The following is a 20,725-nucleotide window of genomic DNA, read 5'->3' as shown; positions in this document are numbered from 1 at the left end:
ATAAATACCATGCATGAGGAAGTAGACAATATAAACATATATAAGATGGTTGCCAGCCTGGCTAAAAGGATAAGTGCTCTTGCAAGGTATTGGCAATACGCCCAGTACCATAAATAGAGCAATAACATATTATATGTATGTCTCTGCAATGTTTCCTGTTTGCATGTCAGCTGCCGTAACAAAAGGAAGCTACAAGGTATCGGACCTTAGCAGCCATGTTAATCCTAAGATAAATACATATGTTGGCCAGTAAATAGATCCTTGAGACTCGCATGTACTTTCATAGCATTACTACACTGTTTAGTGAAAAAACTAACCCGGTACGTAATACTAACAGTGTGGATGTTATGTTCTAAACCAATATGATGGCGGCTGTAATAAGGGTGCATTGTTTTGCACCATAAATGAGCACTAAAAAGTTTTGCTAAAATAAAGTGTTTTCATGGTCTCCATTAATTTCTTTAGTTTGTATCAGAATATAAATTGGAGATAAATGAATAAGTGTGTAAAATGACAGAGAAATAAGTATGTTGTCAGGTACCGTTATGTTTCTAGAAGGTGATTATTCTTTTATAGGTTATATTTTTAAGTAATGGGTAAATTTGATTAGTGTTTTCTTTTATGTACTTTGTTATTGCAGCTTCTAAAGAAATCCTACAAAATTGAAGAATTTAAAATAGGCGAAATTTTCAATAAATTTTATGGTGAACTTGCTAATAAAAGCAAATTATCAGATACAGGTAAGATGTGGCACATCTACAATTAAGACTTTGGTATGCACAAGTAGTGACAGGTAATATATAATATTAACCTGCCCCCTTTATTGATACTAAAATTATAGCATTATCTGTAGAGCATTTACTGATAGATGAGATTTTTGTAATTGCATTAGATAAATGGACGTGTTAATGGGGAATGATCAGTCAGGTGACCATTATGTATATGGCCAACTATATAGCCTCTAGAGTCCTTTGTTTTTTAGGTTGTGACTATGTGACTAAACCTTCTATGTTTCTTCATAGAAAAAGTTTTAAGAAATGTTATGAAGGCCAAGTGACTAAAATACTAAGTTTTCCCATCAAGTAGTGAGCTTATCTCTCTTGTCTTAGGCCTTTTCATGTGTTGGTGCATTCATCACATTTCATGGCTTAGTAAATTCCTATAAACACGAGTGTTATCAGATTGCATGCTTAAGTTGTTGTTTAGTCTGGACCCTAAAGGAGTATTTCAGTATAACAAAACATATCCTCTCCCCTGGGACCTCCATAATTTCCTGCCTGGCGTCCCCACTCTGAGCATGAATGCAGTGCGTTGACCACAGCATGTAGCTGTGAACGTCATTCCCCCTCCATGCATGTCTATAGGAGAGCCCTAGATACCTGAACGCAGTATCTTTGGCTCTTCAATAGAAATGCATTAGGGGGGATGTTGGCCAATGCTTTGCACTGTGGTCGACATGCCTCCATTCATGAGGAGAGCTGGGGCGCTGTACGGAAGATTTTGTTAAAAGTGTTTGATGGCATTGGGACCCTCTGTAATCTCAATCACAGGTTGAATCTCAATACAGGTTGCGTGGCTATCTTCAGCACTCCCATAGACAATGAATAGAGAAGTGTTTAAGTATGTGCACTGTCACTCCATTCAGACCGGAGCATTTGGAGTCCCATTCTGTCTGATTGCAAGGGTCCCAGTGGTTGAACCCCCCCTTGATCAGACCCATATCCCCTTTTGGCCTTTTGGTAAGAAGATAAGTGTCCATGGTGGCAAAACACCTTTTAGTGACATTCACATGCTCATATAGGTGAAAACACTTTGTGGTTTTTTAAATAAAAATTTAAATTCTGTTGGAAGAAGGCATTTAAATGGGATCCATTCTGGTTTTTAGTATATAGTATACAACATTCATACAGCGCACTGAAACTGCTGTTTCAAGAGTAGCACATTTGATTGCTTTAGGATATTTTTCTTTCTGTTTATCAATGTTGTTATGTCTTATATGATTAATTGCATGTATTCTACAGTTTTAGAAAAAACTTATGAGCTTCTGGGAATTTTGGGCGAAGTACAACCTAGTGACATGCTGAACAATTCTGAGAAACTCTTTCGAGCCTATCTGGGAGAATTAAAGGGACAGGTACTGATCAATTAAAACACGTTAGCAATAATGAGTAATCTAATTATTAAGAATACATATTTAAGCAGTATGTACACCTTTGCAACCATTGCTTTTCCCCAATGCATGTAAAATCAATAAGTCATTTTGCAAAAGCAGTATGATCCATGTTTATGAAGGCGTCCAGTTTGTTGCTTTATTTGCAAGCTTCATGCTCTGCTGTCTTGTGTACATACGCTGCTCTTTGTGCTTGTGTACTGTATCCACTTTATGGTACACAGAAGAGAGTAGATTAAAGGGGTTTTCTGGCCTTAGACCTCTTATCCCCTATCCAAAGGATAACAGATAAGATGTCTGATCTCGGGGGCCTGCCTCTGGGACCCCCTGCAATCTCCGTGCAGCACCCAGCATTTTGTCCAAGGGCATCCTTTGGATAGCGAATAAGATGTCTAAGACCGGAATTCCTCTTTTAAAGGGGTATTCTGGATTTTTTTTTTTTATTTGACTATGTTACATGGGCTGTAAAGTTAGTTAATAATATAATAATAATAATATACAGTAATGTCATGGTAATACAGTCTTGCAATTCTTCTGTGATTTTTGCCCTAATGTTTATTTTTAACAGCATAGAAAATTAATCTTTTCTTTAATGGGTGGAGTGAGAGATAGGTGGGAGGGAGATAATTCTACAAGAATTGTAGTTTTGCAACAGCTGGAGGCACCCTGGTAAGAAAACACTGGTCTATTGCTTGTGTTTTAATGGGTGGGGTGGCTGATGTGTTGGAGAGAGGAACGTGACCTCACACTTACAAACAAGGAATCATGGGACTTGTAGTTTGAGGGAACAAACTTCAACATAAAATAGCCAGATCACAAAAAGAGAGCCTCAGCGTTATGATAATCTCACAACATAGCCATTTAGCCCCAAGACAAACACGTATCCTTCCTAAGCATGTCCATTTACAGTCTGGCAGGTACATACTAAAATCACCCTATGGTGCATTACCCCTTTAATCCTCAAGGGCCTTATGAGATTTCTGTGGCTGGCTATATAGAAACGGCTGGAATGAGTGGGAGAGGGAGTACTTGCTTAAAAGGCCCTGCAGTCGAATATGCAATCATGTCAGAGGGAGCATATTTAAATAGTGTTACACAGATTTAAATGGGCACACTGAAATTTAAATGGGCACACTCATTAAACCGAATTTTTGCGGACTTCCAATTCTGGGGCGGGCATGTTAGGAGCGCATGGCAGGAGCTCCCGCACCCCGGACCTCGTACCCACACCGTACCGAACAGCCAGGAGGGGACTTTCCCCACTCACCGGTCTTTCAGGAGATCCGGAGCTCTGGGGGACAGCAGGAAAGCCCACAGCTTATCCGCCATCAGGAGCAGGAGCTCCGGCGGCCGCATGCGGCCTCACAGCAGAAGCTGCCATCATCTTCTGAGCTGCGGGACACAGTGAAGGCTACAGTGAATTTCCCGCCTGCCGCTGGCACTTTTGAGGTACGCAACGGGGTCAGACACCAGGGACTGTGACAGGCCTTCGTCAGGCAGCCCCAGGAGAGATAAGGGGCTGCTTTCTCTGCCATAATACGCTCCTGCCACGCTATATAGAGGAACGGGCAGCTTCTCTGTGCAGCACAGTCACGTGACCCCCCTGCAGCCGCCTCCATCACTGCCCCAGGACATCACTGTGCAGGCTACATCACTACCCCAGAGCTACTGAGCAGTCCTCTTTCTCCTCTCCTTTTGAAGCTGCAGATGGCTCCCTTTTACTCACTCGGTACGAGCCTCTCATGGACCGCTATCTCAACAAAGGGTCCCACGAGTTGGTCCCCCAGCTGTGGCACCCCCACTGTACCTACGCTCCAACCAGCCCCAGCTGCAAAATCAGTGCCCTCTAAGGGTGCCCAGCTCCCTCCTGTTAATATGGAGGTTGCCAGCAGCTAGCCATTGTTCACCCCCTGAGGAGGGCACCCAGATGACATCTGCGCCCCTTTAGATCCCTCCCTTGGTGGGGGCCTCAGAGATCTCATGTACTTCCCCCATGGATCTTCAGACCATGCACTCCTCGTTAACACAACTGCAAACTTACTTGGGGGCTCAAGTGGGTCGTCCTGATGAGGCAGAGCAGCGCATCATCGCGCTGGAAGATAAAAATAGTGGTCTTGGTACTAGACTTCGCCAAACTGAAACAGACCTGTTATGTCAGTGAAAAGCTGGAAGAGCTGGAAAACAGATCCCGCTGCAACAATTTACGAATAGTGGGGATTAGTGAATCTCTCCCTCCTTCAGACCTGCAAGACTTTTGCGAAAGTGATTTACCCAAGACTCTTGGCCTTATGCATAAATGCAGAGTGGAGAGAGCACATTGGGGGACATGTATCAAAGATTTTACCCGTTTTGTGTGTTTTTTTTGCGCAAAATTTTGCGCAAGCCCTTTTTTTGCGCATTTTTTTGCGCACGTTTTGGTAGAGCATGGCCTCCAGATGTGGCCGAATCAGGGTACCTTGGAGTGACATCTATAGTACACATGGATTTATTAACTGCATACTTTTCCTTTACACCAAAAATTTTGCCGCAAGAGCTGTTTTTTTTTGCGCAAATATAAGCCATCTTGGACTTAACGTAGCAAGATGCTCTAAATCATCGTTTCTATTTTCCAAAGAGTGGATTGAGGAGATTACTATATTTACCCACAATTTATGAAGCTCATTGTGCTTGATTGATAAATTTAGCGCTTCTGCACATAATTTAGAATTCGGGAAAAGGGGTAAACTACTTCTACCATACACAGGCCCCTCCCAGGCTCAACAGGGTGAGAATTCACGCCCCTGGCAGATCCTATTCAGATTGCTGGATTATAGTGATAAAGGGGAGCTCCTGAGGGCCTACAGCAAGCGTTCCTCCCCGCTCACTTTCCCAACAAGAAAATATTGCTTTTGAAGGCTTTTCTTCGGAGGTTGCCAAACGAGGGCGGAGGCTGCCTTACCGGAGCTCTTGAGGGAACCTGCCTGCACCACCCCCTCTCCATCTCATCACTCTCCCTCTCCCAGAGACCGGGGTGGTCCTCATCCTCATTCTTCAAGACGCAGGACAAGCCGCACGAGATCTCCGGTTGACACAAGGAAATGTCGCAAATCAGCGGGGAGACGGGGTTACTTTCTTAACTCCTTAAGGACCCAGCCAATTTTCACTGTAGGACCTGGCCATTTTTTGCACATCTGACCACTGTCACTTTAAACATTAAGTGGTAGAATTTTGTCGATGCGTGCATCATTTCTTGGTGAAAAATTCCAAAATTTGATGACAAAATTGAAAATTTTGCATTTTTTTTTACTTTGAAGCTCTCTGCTTATAAGGAAAATGAATATTCCAAATAAATTATTGATAAACATATACAATAGGTCTACATTATGTTTCCATCATAAAGTTGACATGTTTTTACTTTTGGAAGACATCAGAGGGCTTCAAAGTATAGGAGCAATTTTCCAATTTTTCACAAAATTTTCAAAATCGAAATTTTTCAGGGACCAGTTCTGTTTTGAAGTGGATTTGAAGGGCCTTCATATTAGAAATACCCCACAAATGACCCTATTATGAAAACTGCATCCCTCAACAAAAGGTTTGTTAACCCTTTAGGTGTTTCACAGGAATAGCAGCAAATTGAAAGAGAAAATTCAAAATCTTAATTTTTTATGCTGGCATGTTCTTGTAGACCCAGTTGTTGATTTTTTTTTTTTTGAAGGGGTAAAAGGAGAGAAATCTTCCTAAAATGTGTAACCCAATTTCTCTCAAGTAAGAAAATACCTCATGTGTATGTCAAGTGTTCATCGGGCGCAGTAGAGGGCTCAGAAGGGAAGGAGCGACAGTGGGATTTTGGAGAGTGAGTTTTTCTGAAATGGTTTTTGGGGGGCATGTCCCATTTAGGAAGCCCCTATGGTGCCAGAACAGAAAAAAAAAAAAAAAACCACATGGCATACTATTTTGGAAACTACACCCCTCAAAGCATGTAACAAGGGGTCCAGTGAGCCTTAACACAACACAGGTGTTTGACGACTTTTCGTTAAAGTTGGATGTGTAAATGATTTTTCTTTTTTTTTCACTTAAATGCTAGTTTTCCCTCAAATGTAAAATTTTTACAAGGGGTAATAGGACAAAATGCCCCCCAAAATTTGTAACGCCATCTCTTCTGAGTATGGAAATACCAAATGTTAGGACATAAAATGCTTTGCGGGCGAACTACAATGCTCAGAAGAGAAGGAGTCACATTTGGCTTTTGAAAAGCAAATTTTGCTGAAATGGTTTTTGGGGGGCATGTTCACTAAAATGCCTGTTTTCCCTCAAATTTTAAATTTTTACAAGGGGCAATAGGACAAAATGCCCCCCCCCAAATACATCATGTGTGGACATCAAGTGCTCTGCTGGCGCACTACAATGCTCAGAAGAGGAGGAGCTCCATTGAACTTTTGGGAAAAAAAATTGTTTGGAATGGAAGTCAGGGGCCATGTGCGTTTACAAAGCCCCCCGTGCTGCCAGAACAGTGGACCCCCCCACATGTGACTCTATTTTGAAAACTACACCCCTCACAGAATTTAATAAGGGGTGCAGTGAGTATTTACACCCCACTGGCGTTTGACAGATCTTTGGAACAGTGGGCTGTACAAATGAAAAATTTTATTTTTCCTTTTCACGGACCACTGTTCCAAAAATCTGTCAGACACCTGTGGGGTGTAAATGCTCACTGTACCCCTTATTACATTACGTGAGGGGTGTCCATTGTTCTGGCACTATGGGGGCTTTGTAAACACACGTGGCCTTCAATTCCGGACAAGAGTATGGAAATACCTTATGTGTGGACGTCAAATGCTCTGCTGGCGCACTATAATGTTCAGAAGAGAGAGAGCCACATTTGGCTTTTGGAAAGCAAATTTAGCTGAAATGATTTTTTGGGGGCATGTTGCATTTTGGAAGCCCCTATGGTGCCAGAACAGCAAAAAAAAAAAAAACACATGGCATACTATTTTGGAAACCACACCCCTCAATGAACATCACAAGGTGTACAGTGAGCCATAACACCCCACAGGTGTTTGGCGACTTTTCGTTAAAGTGTGATGTGTAAATGAAAAAAACACTTTTTTTCTTCACAAAAATGCTGGTTTTTCCCCAAATTTAACATTTTTACAAGGGGTAACAGGAGAAAATCAGACACCTGAAGGGCGTAAATGCTCACTGTTCCCCTTGTTACATTACGTGAGGGGTGTAGTTTCCAAAATGGGGTCACGTGGGGGGGGGTCCATTGGCCATATACACTGCAGAGGTAGGAGGACTGCGTGTCTGTGTGTGTTACACAGAGACGCTGAATTTAATATACCGCAGCGTTCCACTGCCAACTGCTAGTCACATCAGTGTTGTGGACAGAGAGAAGTGCAGTGCTTTGCTTGTTGTCACTGAGAAGGATTTTGACGCCAGCCATTAAGCTCCCAGTCACTTCATTCAACATTTTATCAAAGAGGGGCAGATAGCTTTTCGTTGCCTCATATATATCAAGAAGCTGCCTGAACTTCATGAACCCTATCACAGGAGGCAGAAATGATTTTTCAGTGCAATTCTGTGTATTTTTTCCACAAGAAATCATCTTCTGCTTATACTAGTCTGTAGACTGTATAAAAACCAGTTCACACCATTCTTAATACTCTGTGACAGAGTGCAATTTAGGGTTTAATCCCCTTTTTTGCTGCTGTGCAAAAATACGTTTTTTTCAGCTGACTGTAGTGCATTTGTCTGCCCTCATACGTGCATACCACATACCTACATCAAAGCAGTCTACTATTTTCTATCTGTAAATCTGTAACAAGTCTAGATACTGGGAAAGTCCTGGCGAAAGTAATCACCGGCTGGTGTTTTACGAAAAAATAATTTCCAAGTGTACTGTAGCGCGTTTTTTTGCTCTCGTATCTGCATACCTCATACCTACATCTAAGTAGTGTACCATTTTGTACCTGTTAATCCGTCAAGGGTCTACATACTGTGAAAGTCCAAGCACAAGTACTCACCGGCTGGTGTTATACAAAAATACAGAGTTTTTTATGCTCATTATGCTTCCATGGATACTGCAAAACATAATTAAGGTGCTAATCCCCAGTTTTAGATATTCCTTTCATTAGGGCCACCTCCAGGCTGTGCCTTTCAGCCACGATATGGTATCCTCATGATTCAGTCACCTCCAGGCTGTGCCATTCAGACACTATATGATCTTTATATATTGACTGTGTATTGTAGGAAACATGTGGCTATCCTTGAGTTACTCTCCCAGCATTATTGCCATGTTGATACCAGACCAGTAATAAAAGGAATGTTGCCAAGGACTAGCAGAAACAGGGAACTGTGGATACTGACCACTGGCTGTTGAAAATGACTGACTATCCCAGGTGGTAGATTTACCATTTTGAAGTTCCTCAGTACCAGTAGGCTTGAAGTCGTTCATTCTTTGTTGTGGTTCTTCAGTTGCAGAATTAAGTTGTATCATGTTTTTCTGTTCCTCCGATGAGCTAATGTCACTGGAACACACAATACTCATATTGTCATCTAATGAAGGATCCTTTTCTTCAGAGGACGTATCTATCATTTTATTATTTTGAATGTCAGGTGGTATTCTGACAATTTTTGGGAAGCACTGGGGTCTTATCATGCTTCAGCCAACTCCAGGCTGTGCCATTCAGACACTATATGGTCTCGTACTAATACCACCTCCAGGCTCTGTCATTGTGCTGACATGTGAAGTGGGGCTCCTTGTTAGATTAGGTCCTTTGTACCCACACGCCAGGGCCCGGGCCACTAAAACTTGGGAGTTAAAAGTTCCATTTCAAATTCCTTAATTTCAATATCTTAGATTTCTATTTAAAATTCTTGTATTTCAATGGTCTCCTCATGCTTCAGCCACCTTCAGGCTGTACCATTCAGACACTACATGGGCTCCTTATGGTTCCCCCACCTCTAGGCTGTGTAATTCTGCCAATATATCATTTTCTGATGCTACTGGGACTGGGATATTAACTCCAAACATGTTCTGGTAGTACTAGCTAACATAAATGCTTAATAGAAATTTCAACATTGATCTTTCAATGTAAGGGGTAAGGGGTCTTCTTGGGTACTGCTGATGCCTGCTCCTGACTGTGTGTTTCAGGAACTACTTGGCTTATTAATGCTTTTGGGCTTGGGCCTTAAATTTTTGTATGTTTTGCACTAGCTTACATACATGCTTAATTGAGATTTCAACATTGATCTTTCAATCTTATGGGTTATGAAATCCTCTTGTGTACTGCTAATGCTTTTTCCTGACTGTGTCTTTCAGGAACTACTTAGCTTACTGACGCTTCTGGGCTTGGGCCTTACATTTTTGGATGGTAGCACTACCTAACATGCATCTTCAATAGAGATTTCAACATTCACCCCCATTCATTTTAGGGGTTGTGAACCCCTCATGTGTACTCATGCTGCTTCCTGCTCCACTCTGTCAGCCCATTGATTCTGTGACAGTGTGCGCCTCCGCCTCCTCCATTGTGTCCTCAGCCTCCACTGACCGAACAAGTCTCAGTGGCCTTTCAGCATACCATTTGTGCAGGGCACAGCTGTGTCATGCTGTTCTTCACATGGTTTGCCTTGGCGAAAAGTGATGGAAACAATGGCTGGTCAGGGTAATGGAGACGTTGCGTCTACATCTCAAGGCCACATGAGCCCTGTGGGGGCTTGTTAGATTTGGCCCTTGGTACCCACACGCCGGGGTCCGGGACACTTAAAACTTGGGAGTTAAAAGTTAAATTTCAAAATCATTGATTTAAATTTCTAAATCTTAAAATTAAATAAAAAATCATACACTTCAATGGTCTCCTCATGTTTCAGCCAACTCCAGGCTATGTCATTCAGGCAATAGATTGTTTACTGATGCCGCTGCTTGGCCTGAGTCTGGGAATAAAAAATTTGTTATGGTAGGTAGCACTAGCTATCCAAAATCTTCGGTTTAAATTTCTGAATTCATCTTTTAATCTTAGGGATTGTGAAGGCCTAATGTCTACTCATGCTGCTGCCAACTCCTGGCTGTGCCACTATATGGTCTCCTCATGCTGTCAACAACTCCACGCTGTGTCATTTAGCCTCTGAAAAGGAGGAAATGTACCCCATATTTTATTGAGCTGCTCATTCTGTGTTCGTAAATAACCCTCTAAGGCCATATTTGGTTCCATGGCCGCGTGGCAGGACCCAGAAGGAGAGTAGCGACATTCCGCTTATAGGGCATTTTAGGCCGAAAGGATTATAGGGTGTACTTCATGAGTGCAAAGGATTTTAGCTGCCAGAACCATACAGAACCCACACAAGTGACCCCATTTTGGAAACTACACCACGTAAAGTATTCACCTATACCAAAAGTGAGTATTCTGAGTCCTTTTTGTGTGGCTGGAATTGTTACAATGTCAGTAGAAAAAATTGAAATTAGCTTTTTTTTTTTCCACAAATGCATAATTTGTGTGACTTATTTTTTGTTCATTTAGTGTGAAAATGAAGAAATGCACCCCATATTTTGAGTTCGGAAATATCACCACTTAAGCCATATTTGGTTGCTTTGCTACATGGTGGGACCTAAAAGGAGAGGAATTTGGATTTCAGGACATCATTATAAAAAATTATAGGTCCCACTCCATACCTGCATAGGATTGAAGCTGGTAGATCCAAACCGCACGTCCACAAGTGACCCCTTATTAAAAACTACACTCAAAATGTATTCATTTAGGTTAATAGTACGTTCTTTTAGGCCTTTTTGTGTTGATGGTATTAGCATAGGTCAGTGTAAAATAGTTAAATTCAGTTTTTTTTCACATATGCATCATTTGTGGGATACTTAAAAAAAAAAAATTGCTTCTAAAATGAATGAAATGCACCCCAAATCTTATTACGCTGCTTCTCCTATGTTAGGGAGTATCCCCTCTTAGGCCGTAATTTGTTGCATGGCCACATAGTGGGACCCTATAGGAGAGGAGCGCCATTTAGCTTTCAGGATATTATTATACAAATCATAGGCCGCACTTCAACTTGGAAAGCATTCTAGTTGTCAGAACAATATCGCACCCCCAGAAGTGACCCCATTTTCGAAACTACACCCCCTAAAGTATTCATCTAGGGAAAAAGTAAGTACGTTGAGCCCTTATTGTGTGGCTGGAATTATTTCAAAGTCAGTGGAAAAAATTAAAAATTAGCTTTTTTTTTTTTTTTTCAAGAGAGCTTTATTTGTGGGACATTATTTTGGTATGTTGCTTCTGAAATGGAGGAAATGCGCCCCATATTTTATCACGCTGTTCGTCCCGGGCTAGGCAGTACCCCCACTTAAAGGGGTATTCCAGGCCAAAACTTTTTTTTATATATCAACTGGCAAATAAACAGATTTGTAAATTACTTCTATTAAAAAATCTTAATCCTTCCAATAGTTATTAGCTTCTGAAGTTGAGTTGTTGTTTTCTGTCTAACTGCTCTCTGATGACCCACGTCCCGGGAGCTGTGCAGTTCCTATGGGGATATTCTCCCATCATGCAAAGCTCCCGGGACGTGACATCATAGTTGAGCAGTTAGACACAAAACTTCAGAAGCTAATAACTATTGGAAGGATTAAGATTTTTTAATAGAAGTAATTTACAAATCTGTTGAATTTTCCGGAGCCAGTTGATATATATATAAAAAAAGGTTTTGCCTGGAATACCCCTTTAACCCCTTAAGGACACATGACGTTCTCATACGTCTCCATTTCCGAGTCCTTAAGGACACATGACGTATGAGAACGCCATGCGCTTTCCCGGCCCCCTGCAGCCATCTGGAGCGAAGCCGGTGCCCGATGCCTGCTGGAATCGTTCAGCAGGCATAGTGGCATATCCCCCATGTCGGCGATGGCCGCAGATCGCTGTACAATTCAGCCCAGCGATCTGCGGCGGATTCCAGGTGAATCGGGTCTCCAGTGACCCGGAATTACTGGCTGATCCGGCCCCGAACAGCCATAGCCAGCAGGGGAGAGGTGGCACTGGTGCCTCCTCACGATCGCCCTGATTCATTGGCCGGTTTACTGGCTGACCAATCGGGGCACCTGCTGCGGGTGTCACTCCCGCAACCCGCTCCGCCCCTCTTCCGGAGGATGTAGCGGGTGCGGGACGTGGACCCCGGCAACTGGGGACCCCGATCCCCGGCGTCCCTGTTGGGATCGGGGCCCCAGGAGCGGCGGCGGCGGCGAGGGACTGACCTACAGCGTGGATCAGCAGTTGGAGATGAGTGACAGCCTCCTGCTGTTGCTTAGCAACAGCTCCCAGCATGCAAAAAGGGCATGCTGGGAGCTGTAGTTATGCAACAGCAGGAGGCAGACCACCACAACTCCCAGCATTCCCTTATGGGGCATGCTGGGACTTATAGTTTTGCAACAGCTGGAGGCACATTTTTTTCTATGGAAAAGTGTACCTTCAGCTGTTGTAAAACTACAACTCTCAGCTTGCACAAACAGCTAAAGTGCATGCTGGGGGTTGTAGTGGTGCAGCTGCTGGTTGCATAACTACAACTCCCAGCATGCCCGTTGGCTGTCGATGACTGCTGAGAGTTGTAGTTTTGCAACAGCTGAAGGCACACTGGTTGTGAAACAGATTTTTTTTTTTTTTTTTTTTTACTTATTGTTTCACGACCAGTGTGCCTCCCAGCTGTTGCAAACTACAACTCCCAGCATGCACCGGACATGCTGGAAGTTGTAGTTATGCAACAGCTGGAGGCACACTGGTTGTGAAACACTGAGTTAAGTAGCAAACCAGTGTGTCTCCAGCTGTTGCATAACTACAATCCCCAGCATTCCCAGCCAAAGTAGTATGCCTCCTGCTGTTGCAAAACTACAACTCCCAGCATGCACTAATAGACCGTACATGCTGGGAGTTGTAGTTTTGCAACAGCTGGATGTCCGAGCTGCGGCAGCTCAATCTGCCAGCGAGAAACTACTGTGAACCCCTGCCTGTGCGAATCTACCCTAAAAACACTACACTACACTAACACACAATAAAAGAAAAAGTAAAAAAAACTACATATACACATACCCCTACACAGCCCCCCTTCCCTCCCCAATAAAAATGAAAAACGTCTGGTATGCCACTGTTTCCAAAACGGAGCCTCCAGCTGTTGCAAAACAACAACAGCCACTGACTGTCCAGGCATGCTGGGAGTTTTACAACAGCTGGAGGCACCCTGTTTGGGAATCACTGGCGTAGAATACCCCTATGTCCACCCCTATGCAAGTCCCTAATTTAGGCCTCAAACGTGCATGGCGCTCTCACTTTGGAGCCCTGTCGTATTTCAAGGCAACAGTTTAGGGTCACATATGGGGTATCGCCGTACTCGGGAGAAATTGTGTTACAAATTTTGGGGGGTATTTTCTGCTATTACCCTTTTTAAAAATGTAAAACATTTTTTTTTTTTTTTTACATATGCAAAAGTCGTGAAACACCTGTATTAAGGTATTAAGGTTCATTTTTACCCCTTGTTACGTTCCCCGAGGGGTCTAGTTTCCAAAACAGTATACCATGTGTTTTTTTTTTTTTTTTGCTGTTCTGGCACCTTAGGGGCTTCCTAAATGCGGCATACCCCCAGAGCAAAATTTGCTTTCAAAATGTGACTCCTTCTCTTCTGAGACCTGTAGTGCGCCAGCAGAGCACTTTTCACCCCCATATGGGGTGTTTTCTGAATCGGGAGAAATTGGGCTTCAAATTTTGGGAGTTATTTTCAGCTATTACCCTTTTTAAAAATGTAACATTTTTGGGAAACCAAGCATTTTAGGTAAAAGTTTATTAATTTTTTTTTTACATATGCAAAAGTCGTGAATCACCTGTGGGGTATTAACCCCTTAATGACCAGGCCATTTTACACCTTAAGGACCAGAGCGTTTTTTGCAAATCTGACCACTGTCACTTTAAACATTAATAACTCTGGAATGCTTTTACTTATCATTCTGATTCCAAGATTGTTTTTTCGTGACATATTCTACTTTAACATAGTGGTAAAATTTTATGGTAACTTGCATCCTTTCTTGGTGAAAAATCCCCAAATTTGATGAAAAAAATGAAAATTTAGCATTTTTCTAACTTTGAAGCTCTCTGCTTGTAAGGAAAAGTTCAGCCGCAATTTTGACATTTTTCACAACATTTTCAAACTCACTATTTTTCAGTGACCAGTTCAGTTTTGAAGTGGATTTGAAGGGTCTTCATCTTAGAAATACCCCACAAATTACCCCATTATAAAAACTGCACCCCCCAAAGTATTCAAAATGACATCCAGTAAGTGTATTAACCCTTTAGGTGTTTCACAGGAATAGCAGCAAAGTGAAGGAAACACCTAAAGGGTTAAAATCTTAATTTTTTTACACTCGCATGTTCTTGTAGACACAATTTTTGAATTTTTGCAAGGGGTAAAAAGGAGAAAATTTTTACTTGTATTTGAAACCCAATTTCTCTCGAGTAAGGACATACCTCATATGTCTATGTTAATTGTTCGGCGGGCGCAGTAGAGGGCTCAGAAGGGAAGGAGCGACAAATGGTTTTTGGGGGGCATGTCATCTTTAGGAAGCCCCTATGGTGCCAGGACAGCAGAAAAAAACAAAACACATGGCATACCATTTTGGAAACTAGACCCCTCGGGGAATGTAACAAGGGGTAAAGTGAACCTTAATACGCCACAGGTGATTCATGACTTTTGCATATGTAAAAAACTAATTATTTTTTTTACCTAAAATGCTTTGTTTCCCAAAAATGTTACATTTTTAAAAAGGGTAATAGCAGAAAATACCCCCCCAAAATTTGAAGCCCAATTTCTCCCGATTCAGAAAACAGCCCATATGGGGGTGAAAATTGCTCTGCTGGCGCACTATAGGTCTCAGAAGAGGAGGAGTCACATTTGGCTTTTTAAAAGCAAATTTTGCTCTGGGGGCATGCCGCATTTAGGAAGCCCCTATGGTGCCAGAACAGCAAAAAAAAAAAACACATGGCATACCATTTTGGAAACTAGACCCCTCTGGGAACGTAACAAGGGGTAATGTGAACCTTAATACCCTGCAGGTGTTTCACGACTTTTGCATATGTAAAAAACTAATTATTTTTTTTACCTAAAATGCTTGGTTTCCCAAAAATTTTACATTTTTAAAAAGGGTAATAGCATAACATACCCCCAAAATTTGTAACACAATTTCTCCCGAGTACGGCGATACCCCATATGTGACCCTAAACTGTTGCCTTGAAATACGACAGGGCTCCAAAGCGAAAGAGCGCCATGCGCATTTGAGGCCTAAATTAGGGATTTGCATAGGGGTGGACATAGGGGTATTCTACGCCAGTGATTCCCAAACAGGGTGCCTCCAGCTGTTGTAAAACTCCCAGCATGCCTGAACAGTCAGTGGCTATCTGGCAATACTGGGAGTAGTTGTTTTGCAACAGCTGGAGGCTCCGTTTTGGAAACAGTGGCATACCAGACGTTTTTAATTTTTATTGGGGAGAGGAGGGGGGCTGTGTAGGGGTATGTGTATATGTAGTGTTTTTTACTTTTCATTTTATTTTGTGTTAGTGTAGTGTAATGTAGTGTTTTTAGGGTACAGTCGCACGGGCGGGGGTTCACAGTAGTTTCTTGCTGGCAGTTTGAGCTACGGCAGAAAATTTGCCGCAGCTCAAACTTGCAGCCGGATACTTACTGTAAACCTCCGCCCATGTCCCAGCATGATCGTCGCTGGAGCCTCGGAAGGGTAAGTGAACTTCTTCGCCGGTCCCCTTCAGCTGTTTAGTTTTGCAACAGCTGGAGGACTACAAATTACAGACCACACACCAGTGGTCTGCAAACTGTGGCCCTCCAGCTGTTGCAAAACTACAACACCCAGCATGCCCTGACAGCCAAAGCCTATGGCTCTCAGGGCAGGAGCCCGGGCTGACATTACAGTGCAGCCGCCCGGGCTCCTCATACGGTCTCCCCGCTACCCCCCTTGTCTCCCGCCCGGGCTCCTCATACGGCCTCCCCGCTACCCCCCCCCCCCCCTGGTCTCCCGCCCGCGCCGCTCAGCTCCCGCTGCTACAAGACTACAACTCCCAGCGTGTCCTCACTGTAAGGCCATGCTGGGACTTGTAGTCTTGCAACAGCAGACAGATGGGAGTTGTGTGGTGCTGGCAGGTGAGAGGGGGGGATATAAATCACTGCAGTGTCCCTGTAGCGCAGTGAGGGTAGCGGGGAGAAAGTATGTCGGAGCCCGGGCGGCAGTAGCTTTTCCTGCTCCATGTTGGAGCTGGAGTAAATTTAGTCAATTTTTATGGCCGTTGCGACAGTTTATTGCGCAACTGCGACTGTCTCAGTTAATAAATTCCTGACCACTGCAAGTCAAAACTGAAAACTTGCGTAAATTAAGCGGGAAATTTTTTTTTTACTTTCTAGCTCTTGCTAGGGAAAGTCGCACAATTTATAGGGTAGGCGCAATTGCGACAATTTTGCGCCAAAAATAGTCAGAAAAAAATGACTAAACCCCTTAGTAAATGCCCCCCATTATTTTTATTTATGTAATGTATTTTTTATTTGATTTTTTTTTTACACTTTTTTACTACTTTTTTTGTTTTCACACTTTATTTTTTTTACACTTTTCTTTATTCTTTTTTTACACTTTTTTTTTTTAATGCTTTGGAATACTTAGTATTCCAAAGCATTGTAGTTATATGCTGCCTGCCAGTTTAGTGTTGGCAGGCAGCATATCAGGATGTGCCTCTGGCACGTCCTAACAGGCAGTTACTGGGGCAGATCTGGGGGTCTTTGTACGACCCCCGGATTCCCAGGTAACATGCAGCACCCTGCGATTGTCGCGGGGTGCTGCTGGAGAGAGACAGAGGGAGCCCCCTCCCTCTGTCAAACTCCTTACAGCTTGTGGTCGTTTTCCGACCCCGGCTGTAAGGGTTAAACTGCTGGGACCGAAGTTTACTTCGGTCCCGGCAGTGCGGCAGGGTCCCGGCTGTGTGTTGCAGCCTTGTCCCTGCCATGATCTCATGGGTACACTGGTAAGTACCCACGAGATCAATGGACGTGTATAATCGTCCAGGTAAGGGAACTTGCATCCCGTCTGGATGTGTATACTCATTCGTGGTCGTTAAGGTGTTAAACATTACCTGTTTATAGATATATATAAAAATTTCCACAGAGAACACCTACCGAAGTTGATGAGAAAAAAAAAAAAAAAAAAAAAAGCAGGCAGTCGCAATGCACAATGTCAATTATTTATCTGTGGGTATGTGGATTACAGTGCTGCTTTACACAGCAACTCACAAATAAGTCTTCTCTAATCAGCGTCTTTCCCTTCTCTTCTCCATCTGGTCCGGGCCGTCATGACAATTTCTCCCAGCCACAATTCTTCACCGTTAAACCTGCAAAACAAACCTATTAGGCTCTGCAGTTTTCCAGCATCAGCCTCCAGATTCCCCTTCTACAAGTGAGGTGGAATACAGGGGCGTAAAGGTGTAAAGGGGTAACGGGTGCAGAAAGGTGTACATGGGTGACAGGTGTGTAGAGGAGTGTACATGGGTGACAGAGGGGTGTACATGGGTAACAGAGAGGTGTACATGAGTGACAGAGGGGTGTTTTATGTGTTTTTTTTTTTTTTTTTTTAAACTTCTGTAAACCTGGCCACTAGGTGTCACTCTATATGGCTCAGGATTACTTCCCCCCCCGATGTTCAGCATGTTCGGACCAACGCGGGCCAGGCAGCGTGGCCCAGCGTGGTACAGAACGCGCGTTCACATGAATGAGGAGAGGGAGATGAAAGGCGGGCGGGGATATTTAAATTTCGCTCCCCGCGAGCGCGCACGACCGCTATGCTCACTCTCTGCCTGTTTCCTATACAGGCAGAGAGCTAGTACAGCGCTCGTGAGCATGCGGCGCGGAATTTAAATATCCCTACCCCCTGCCTCTCCCTCTCCTCATTCATTGCAGGGTGCGAGCTGCAGGAAAGAGAGAGAAGACGGGCGGAGGTGAGCCCCAGCTAGGCTTCAGATGACGTCACGCCTGCCGGGGCCGCCCACTTCCTGCCCTCACCAGAGAGCTCCTGCAGCCGTTCTACATGAGGTAATTTTATGGGGATTTGGGCAGAAATACAAACAGGGATTGATGTAGTTAGTATCAGGGACAGATGGGGAGGGGGGATAGGGAAATTTTGTTTAGTGATAGCTACTCTTTAATTAAGCTGAGCTGTTTTTCAACGTCCTTCTGTGGGGGCCGGCGCATCATCCCCATTGAATTTATCCTCTTCCCGGCCTGCGCCACTATGACTCACTCATGGCGCCGCAGGGGGGAGGGGGACGCTGTGTGCGCACGTACACGCAATGCACATGCAGGCTCCCCTACCCCCCCCCTGCACCGCCGTGATTCACAGGCATGCAGGCCGGGGGGGGAGTTTAAAAAATTTAAAAAAAAAATATAGATTGATGGAGGCCGCAGAACCCCTGGCAGTTCTCGACGGAACCCCGGTTGGGAATCACTGGATTAGACACTGGGTCTTGCTACAACAGGGCGTGAGAGTGATTTCACTGCTGCCCTATGAAAAGGCTCTTAGAGGCTATTTCTGGGTATTGTACCTCTTGGTGATAAATTGTTGTCTGCTGGCCATGCCTATAAGATACACTCAGAAATTTTACCCAATTGAGAAACTTTTGGAGGAGTGCTGTTAACCTGTATTTAAAAATTAAATTTTACCTATTACCTGTCATCGTGCAGAATTACCCTGTATTCATTTCCTTGTCAACACCCTTCATTTGAATTCCATAATAAATATAAAAATATTTCTGTGTTCTCAGATTACTGTTGTGTGTATTCAGTTTTAAGTTTTATTTATTTTTCCAATTTTTACTGCACCCTTCTAGATGACATCATCCACAAGACAGCCTAAGTTTGCAGTGGTAGCTGGATGTTTAAGAGGATTATCAGCACTCTTGATTAACTTTACAAAATCTGTAGAAGAAGGTACAGTTACTGTTTTCTTATCAACAGAGACTTTAATTTCAAAGTTGTTTGAATGTAAGGAGGCAAAAAACTGTGAACCTGTTAAAATCTAATATATTGTATAGTATGCCTATATGCCATTCTATGATTTATACTATAACAAATTCAATTTCTTCCAGATGCTAGGACTTCTAAAGAAATTTTCGAATACACAATCAAGGCAATAAATCCTCAGGTACAGTATAACCAATAATAACAAAATGTCAAGAAATATTTTGTGGCATTATTTATTTGTTTTCTTTTCTGTAGATTGACCTAAAGAGATATGCTGTGCCTTTAGGTGAGTTTTTTTTTTTTTATATCTATGTTTTGCAAGGTTGCAATATGTGCACATTGCTTGCTCTGTGTCATCGGGCTATGTCTTTTGATACTGTCAACAATGTAAACTCTGTCAGATCAGTATGTAGCAAAAAATAGTTAAGCAAAGATGACAGAGTGGTCTTTCAACCTAAGTTAGTACATTGCACTTATTAATCTATTAGCATCTAAGGTCAATAGCTAGTCCTGCGGCTGCAGCTTGCGGATAACACCATGACAAAATGTACATCAAATATTTGCAGGATACTGTACGTGTGAATACACCCTTAGGGGATATTCCCAACATCAAAAGCTATTCCCTTATCCAGACGATGAAGAAAAACATGCTAAACTTGGGGGTCCTACCTCTGGGACCACCACTGATCCAGAGTATGGCGAGAAATTGTCCCCTGAATAAATAGAGCGCAGCCAGCTGTCACCTCCACTGCCAACCTATGTATGGGAAGGGGTGAGCAGTTGTTATTGCTCAGGTCTTCGAAGACTGCCCAAAGGCCTTGTACTCGCAATATGAAGTATGAATATGAAGTATGAATATGAAGTGGTGCTCTAAATAAGGCAGGGGGCTGTTAGTGACCCAGTGTCTAAGAAACCCAAGCCTGATAGATAATAGAGAGAGGAATCCGGGAGGGCTTTCCCAGCATCATTTTTCAGGCAATGTAGGGTAGTTAATATACTTGGAATATAATATACTTTTCATATCTATATGTTGTATTAATGACTATATTAACTTCTATAATCTGCAGCTGGCCTTAATCTTCTTGCTCAACATGCATCCCAGTTTAATACCTACCTCATGGACACCTATCGGACAGTTTTTGAAGTAATGTCCAAGTGGTGTGGGCATTTAAATCACGAAGTAAAGAAAAGTGCATTTGCTGCTATGGACTCCTTTCTAAAACAAGTATGTGTGTTTTTCACCCTACCGCTGGAATTAAATGTCAACTAGTGTTTTAATATGGTTAATAGGTAGTATTCTTATTGAGGACCCAAAAGCTACCGTGGTATAAGGTGAACATGTTCTAGCACTGTTTATATTAAAAAATGTTTTTAACCTCTTAAGGACTCAGGGCGTACCTGTACGCCCTGCGCCCGGTTCGGGTGTTTAAAACGGGGTCATGCTGTGACCTGCATCACACCAGGTCGGTCCCGGCTGCTATTGATAGCCGGGACCCTGGGCTAATAGCGTGCGGCACAGACATGGCGATCAAAGTTGAT

The 20,725-nt window shown here is 43.1% G+C and overlaps 1 protein-coding gene across 3 annotated transcripts in view; it reads left to right on the top strand.

Annotated features, from left to right (window-relative positions):
* Window positions 1-20,725, top strand: part of PRKDC (protein kinase, DNA-activated, catalytic subunit) — a 631,631-nt gene that overhangs the window by 48,943 nt on the left and 561,963 nt on the right. For all 3 annotated transcript variants that reach the window (XM_056521838.1, XM_056521836.1, XM_056521839.1), the window contains exons 5-10: window positions 641-740; window positions 2,022-2,134; window positions 19,054-19,153; window positions 19,312-19,367; window positions 19,442-19,472; window positions 20,254-20,411. In XM_056521838.1, the coding sequence (XP_056377813.1) occupies window positions 641-740; window positions 2,022-2,134; window positions 19,054-19,153; window positions 19,312-19,367; window positions 19,442-19,472; window positions 20,254-20,411 (558 nt within the window). The remainder of the gene's footprint in view (window positions 1-640; window positions 741-2,021; window positions 2,135-19,053; window positions 19,154-19,311; window positions 19,368-19,441; window positions 19,473-20,253; window positions 20,412-20,725) is intronic.

This window comes from Hyla sarda, chromosome 5 (assembly GCF_029499605.1).
Source record: "Hyla sarda isolate aHylSar1 chromosome 5, aHylSar1.hap1, whole genome shotgun sequence".
Classification (NCBI taxonomy): Eukaryota; Metazoa; Chordata; class Amphibia; order Anura; family Hylidae; genus Hyla; species Hyla sarda.
Note: the sequence above shows the minus strand (reverse complement) of the source record. Positions and strands in the feature narration are given on the sequence as shown.